This window comes from Rana temporaria, chromosome 2, assembly GCF_905171775.1.
Source record: "Rana temporaria chromosome 2, aRanTem1.1, whole genome shotgun sequence".
NCBI lineage: Eukaryota > Metazoa > Chordata > Amphibia > Anura > Ranidae > Rana > Rana temporaria.
In genome coordinates this window covers 532,553,942-532,560,468 of record NC_053490.1, presented here as the reverse complement: position 1 = coordinate 532,560,468, position 6,527 = coordinate 532,553,942, and the positions used below count along the sequence as shown (strand labels likewise).

At 37.6% G+C, this 6,527-nt stretch overlaps 1 protein-coding gene across 1 annotated transcript; it reads right to left on the bottom strand.

Annotated features, from left to right (window-relative positions):
- Positions 1–3,538: 3,538 nt before the first annotated feature.
- On the bottom strand, positions 3,539–5,788 carry LOC120928386 (centromere protein T-like). Its single transcript, XM_040339485.1, has one exon. The coding sequence runs from the start codon at positions 5,786–5,788 to the stop codon at positions 3,539–3,541; it is 2,250 nt and encodes a 749-aa protein (XP_040195419.1).
- Positions 5,789–6,527: the final 739 nt, after the last annotated feature.

Below are 6,527 nucleotides of genomic sequence, written 5' to 3'. Positions count from 1 at the left end.
AGGGTCCACGTCTCCGGCTGGTGCAGGTATCTTCTTTGTGGAAAAGAAGGATCACTCCTTACGTCCATGTGTAGACTACCGTGAGCTAAACAAAATTACGGTCAAGAACCGTTACCCCCTGCCACTAGTGCCTGAACTTTTTCAGACTTGGTGCTGCCATCATTTTTACAAAGCTGGACCTTCGGGGTGCCTATAATTTGATCCATATACGGGAAGGGCATGAATGGAAGATTGCCTTCCGTACACGTTTTGGGCATTTCAAGTACCTTGTGATGCCCTTCGGACTTTGCAATGCCCCTGCTACGTTCCAGTACTTTATCAATGATGTCTTCCGAGATTTCCTGGACTTGTTTGTTGTTGTATACCTTGATGATATACTAATTTTTTCTTCCTCCTTAGACGACCATCGCTGACACGTCAGAAATGTACTGGCTCGCCTTCGGCAACACGGACTTTACGCCAAGCCCGAGAAATGCGAATTCGAATGCCAGAGCATCCAATTCTTGGGCCTGATTATATCCACTGAGGGTATCAAGATGGATCCTCAAAAAGTCGCAGCCGTCCTGGACTGGCCAGCTCCCAGTGATAAGAAAGGCATCCAACGTTTCGTAGGTTTTGTGAACATTTACAGGAAATTTATCAGGGGATTCTCGGCAATTATCTCCCCCATCACCCAGCTCACCAAACAAGGCGTCAGATTCCATTGGTCTCCTGAGGCTCAAACTGCTTTCAAGACTCTGAAAAAGTTATTTACCTCCGCATCCGTCTTGAAACACCCTGATTCGGCCCAGCCATATGTTCTAGAGGTGGACGCATCGGAAACAGCGGTTGGAGTCATACTCTCCCAGAGACAGGGACCCAAAGCTCTGTTGCACCCTGTCGCCTTCTTTTCTCGTAAGCTGTCCAGTGCAGAGAAGAATTATGATGTCGGGGATCGCGAACTCCTAGCGATTAGAGTTGAGCGAACCCGAACTCTAAAGTTCGGGTTCGGTACGGACTTTGGGTTTTTCCCGAACCCGAATAATTGGAAAAAGTTTGGGTCCGGAGTTCGGAAAAAAAAAATGCGCGGAGGTCCCCGCAAATTCAATAACCAGACCCTTTAGGTCTGGTTTGGATATTAAGGGGAACCCCGCCTTCAATTTAAAAAAAAAATGACGTGCGGTTCCCCCTAAATATCCATAACCAGACCCGTTATCCGAGTACGTTGACCTGGCCGGCCGCAGAAAAGAGGGGGGGACAGAGTGCGCCCCCCCTCTCCTGAGCCGCACCAGGCCACATGCCCTCAACATTGGGAGGGTGCTTTGGGGTGCCCCCCAAAGCACCTTGTCCCCATGTTGATGGGGACAAGGGTCTCATCCCCACAACCCTTGCCCGGTGGTTGTGGGGGTATGCGGGCAGGAGGCTTATCAGAATCTGGAAGACACCTTTAACAAAGGGGACCCCCAGATCCTGACCCCCCCCTGTGTGAAATGGTAATGGGGTACACTGTACCCCTACCATTTCACGAAGGAAGTGTAAATTCTTGTTAAAAAAAAAACACACACCGTAGAATAAAGTCCTTTATTAATAAAAAAAAAGAAAAAAACTCCAGCGGTGATAATCCACTCGTTCCCGGCTTCCTGCTCCAACGTTGTCCCGATCCTGCGACGGCTGCGGGTGATCTCCAGCGATGAGAAGATCCAGCGACGGGTGATCTCCGATCCAGCGATGAGAAGATCCAGCGAAGGGTGATCTCCGATCCAGCGATGAGAAGATCCATTCGGAGCGCAGCATCCCATGACCATGACCACAGCCCAGCGAATGACGCGTTGGAGCTGTGACATTACTTATATAGGGGAGGCAGGGCCACCCGTCACGTGACCCCGCCCCCTCTGACGTACCCTCTGCTACGTCACTGGGGACGCCCATAGTCTTCCCTCTTCCTGGGCTTCCCCAGTGACGTAGCAGAGGGTACATCAGAGGGTGTTTTTTTACATTAATTTATAATTGTATTTATTTATTTATTATAAAAAAAAATACTTTAAAAAAATATATATATTTATTTCACTTTTAAAACTTTTTTCAAATTATTTAGAATTTCTTTTACACTTTTTTCTAACTTAATTTTTTTCTACTTTTTTTTATATGTTTTTGTATTTTTTTTAAGCACATTTAAACGAATCTTTAAGTTTTTTTTATATTATTATTTATAATTTGTTTCTCCATTTATTTATAATTGTATTTATTTATTTATTTATTTATTTTTTATCATTATTTTTGTACTTTAAAAAAAAAATTATATTTATTTCATTTTTAAAACTTTTTTTGAAATTATTTAGAATTTTTTTCACACTTTGTTTCTAACTTCCTGAATATTACACGTTCACCCGGCTCTTCCTAACTGCTTCCTAACTGCTTCCTAATATGCTTAAAAAAAAAAAAAAAAAATCCAAAAAAAAAAAAAATCAAAAAAAGTAGAAAATAAATTAAGTTAGAAACAAAGTGTGAAAAAAATTCTAAATAATTTCAAAAAAAGTTTTAAAAATTAAATAAATATAATTTTTTTTTAAGTAGAAAAAAAAATGATAAAAAATAAATAAATACAATTATAAATAAATTTAGAAAAAATATATAAATAATAATATAAAAAAACTTAAGGACTCGTTTAAATGTGCTTAAAAAAATATAAAAAAAAGTAGAAAAAATTAAGTTAGAAAAAAGTGTAAAAGAAATTCTAAATAGTTTTAAAAAAGTTTTAAAAATGAAATAAATATATATTTTTTAAAGTAGAAAATAAATTAAATTATAATAAATAAATACAATTATAAATAAATGTAAAAAAAAATGATAAATAATAATATAAAAAAAAAACGTAAGGACTCGTTTAAATATGCTTAAAAAAAAAATACAATTTTTTTTTTAATTATTTAGAATTTCTTTTACACTTTTTTCTACTTTTTTTTATAGTTTTTTTGTATTTTTTTGTTTTCTACTTTTTTTATTGTATTTTTTTAAGCACATTTAAACGAGTCCTTAAGTTTTTTTTTATATTATTATTTATCATTTTTTTTACATTTATTTATAATTGTATTTATGTATTATAATTTTATTTTTTTTCTCCTTTAAAAATAATATATATTTATTTCACTTTTTAAAATTATTTAGAATTTCTTTTACACTTTTTTCTAACTTAATTTTTTTCTACTTTTTTTTTTTATTTTTTTGAAGCACATTTAAACGAATCTTTAAGTTTTTTTTATATTATTATTTATATTTTTTTCTACATTTATTTATAATTGTATTTATTTATTTATCATTATTTTTCTACTTTAAAAAAATATATATTTATTTCATTTTAAAAAAATGTTTTGAAATTATTTAGAATTTTTTCTCACTTTGTTTCTAACTTAATTTGTTTTCTACTTTTTTTGAATATTTTTTTTGTATTTTTTTCTCTTTATTACCCTTTATTAGATACTTACTGCATGAAATTGAACAATAGACACAATTCAACTTAAAACTGTTTAATATTAACATAGGTTAATAAAACAAGCTAAAGCTACATCTTCGGGTACACCTGGTTTCCACTCATGGCACATGAAATAAGAAGTTTTCTGCATTCAAGGGGTAAATGTCTTTCGATATGTACATTGAAGGAAGTAGTATCAGTCACCAAGTGCTGCCTTTTCATTAGAAGCTCCAGGTCAGCAAGTGTTATAGTTTTTCTGTTGGCATGAACAGTGTATGCAGCAAAATCACTAGTCATCTGGTCCAAGAACATTTCTAAAGATTTTTCAGCATCAGTGGAAGCGTTCTTAGACAGTTGCATTTTGGCATGAAGACTAAGTATCCTCTTCACAAGACTGCTCTTAAATGCTGATCCATCTTTCTTTGTCTTCAAGGCAGTTTTCCTATGGATCTTCTTACCAACAAGCTTATTGGGAGGAATCGTCAAACGGGCTTTCCTAATATAAGCTGGTGTTTCAATCAGCGCTGAGATCATAGACTGCTTGTTAACTTTTGCTGGATATTCTGGACTGATGACATCACCTTCCATGGTGCTTTCAGTCTGAAGAAAATTTTCACTATTATGGCCTTGAGAAGATTCAGAATTATCTTCCTGTCTCGATGAGACATTTAAGGATTCTGTATACTGGTTACCATCTTCTTTATTGAATGTATAATTCTGTATCTTCCAAGAAAGACTATTTAATTCATGCTTCCCTTTAGTTTCAGTTAAAACTGTATGCAAGGTTTCATATTTTGCACTATCTGCAGTTTCCATCATCTCAACTCCTTTATTGACATTTGAATCAAAAGAGCCTCTCTCTTTTGCCTCCACCAGTTCAGACTTCTGCATTTTCCAATATGGTGTAATAGGCCTACCATCTTTGTCTTGGAGACGGGATTTTGAAAGGCTTTGATGTAACTGAAAGGATCTAGCATCCTCCACTGTTAAAACAGAGTTTTCTGTGCTTCTAGTTTCTTCAGTGTGTTTAAAATCTTCCTCCATCGATACAGATTTCTCGGTGACTCGCTCTTGTTTTGTTCCAAAGTGACTGATATTTTTCACAGCATATACAGATTTATGTATGTTTTTATCCGATTCAAATTTATTTGCATACTTCACCCCTGGTAAAGATTTCTGCATGCTTTGATTTGTATCCAAGTGCTCAACATCTTTCACCATCAGTACAGATTTCCATGTATTACTAGTTGTTGCAGAGTACTTTTCCTCCATCACTTCAGTCTTCTGTATATCTGGAAACACAGCTTTAGGAGGAACATTAATTCTAATGTTAGCACTATTTGACATATTGCCTGTTCCATATTTATTTTTCTCACTTGAAACAAGACTATTAGACATGCTAAGTCTTTTCTCAGAATAGATGGTGTTTATTTCTGACAGTAATGGTGGGACATAAAGTTCTGTATTTAACTCTGCAACCCCTCTTATAGAAACAGATGACTTGTCCTCCATGAGTGATTCAACAAAACATTCTTGGGAGCCTTTTATGAGATTATACTTGTCTTCAACGCCTTGTTCAAAGTCACCTAAAGATACAAGGAATGCTTTATTTGGCTTTCGAAGTAGGGCTCTCTTGTTTGTGGATTGTGGATCAAGAGAAACATCTAAGTGATCCTGAAAAGACCTTGTCTTCACACTGGAATTTACTAATGAGCTACGCTCTTCAACATTGTCTTTCAGTTTACTGCTGTTATCTCTGTCTTTTGGGAGCTTTTCATCTACTTCTCTCTCAAACTGAGAACTGTTCATTCTTTTCTTTTTGCGAGAAATTCTAAAGACATTAACTTGTCCTGTGTCTTGCAGATCCGGCAAACTCAGGTCTACAATACTCAGACTACTCTGTTTGGTTTCAAAAGTGCCTTCCTGTTCAGTATGATCAACAGCTGCAGCTTTAGATCTTTGTGAAACTACGATGGAAACTTCATCCTCATTTTGTATTATTTTCTTTAATAAACTCTGTGGAGTGATATTATTCAACTCTTCTACAATATTCTGAAATCCTTTGTTTACAGATTTCTTCTTCTTTGTGTTAGCATTTCTTTGCACAGATGAATTTTCTGGAGCCAGTTTTCCAAAAGATTGTCTCACTCTTGCCTTCATCTGGCTTCTCAGACTCATTGTTGGAGATGCAGGAATCTTCTCTTGTTGTATACGAGACACAGATGCATGACGAATACTTCGTTTAGGTTGGTGTTTTACTGCTGGACGAACTATCTCAGTTGCTAAAATACCCTTTAGCAAAGAACGCGTGGTAAGGTTTTCTTGAGAAGAATCTTCCATTTTCCTGTTATCCGGAACTCCGCAAAAATAATCTCTTTTCAAATAGGTACGATCCCGCGCTGGTGGTAACTTAATCTCGCGATAACAAGTCCGCTGGAAACTTGCCGTATATGACGTAGAACGCCTCTCTCGCACCGGAAGTTGATGGTGTTCTGGGATATGTAGTTTCCGTTGTACGTCTTATTGGGTCCCTCGTTCGGTCCTCTATTTTATTTTTTTTAAGCCTATTAGGAAGCAGTTAGGAAGAGGCAGGTGAATGTGTAATATTCAGGAAGTCCTGCAGCGCCACCTGCTGGCTGGGTGTGAAGCACACACGCCGCTATTCTCAGTACTAAACAAGGAAAAAACTAACGGAGGAGCGGCTGTGATTGTTGAACAAAAAAAAAAAAATGTGACCAATCCACAGAAGGCGGAAAAATGAAGTCACGTGTGCTTGTAGGAGGTTCGGACGCTCCCGGAGAGGGGGGGAGGAGATTCCGATGGGGGGTCACGTGGGTTCGGAGGCGGGGCTCCCGAATTCAGCGGCTGACAGTTGCTGGGCAGTTGTTATGGTAACAGGGGGAAGTGACGTCATTCCCGGACCTCCGGCGCGGATTGGAGGCTGGAGCGGCGGTAATATTCAATCCCCGGACTGTGTGAGAGGAGAGGACGGTGAGGAAGGGCGGAGTACCGGGGATCCTCCTGAGGTGTATGGGGGGGGGGGAGGGTTCTGGGGGTGTCACTGGACCGTCTCTGGGGT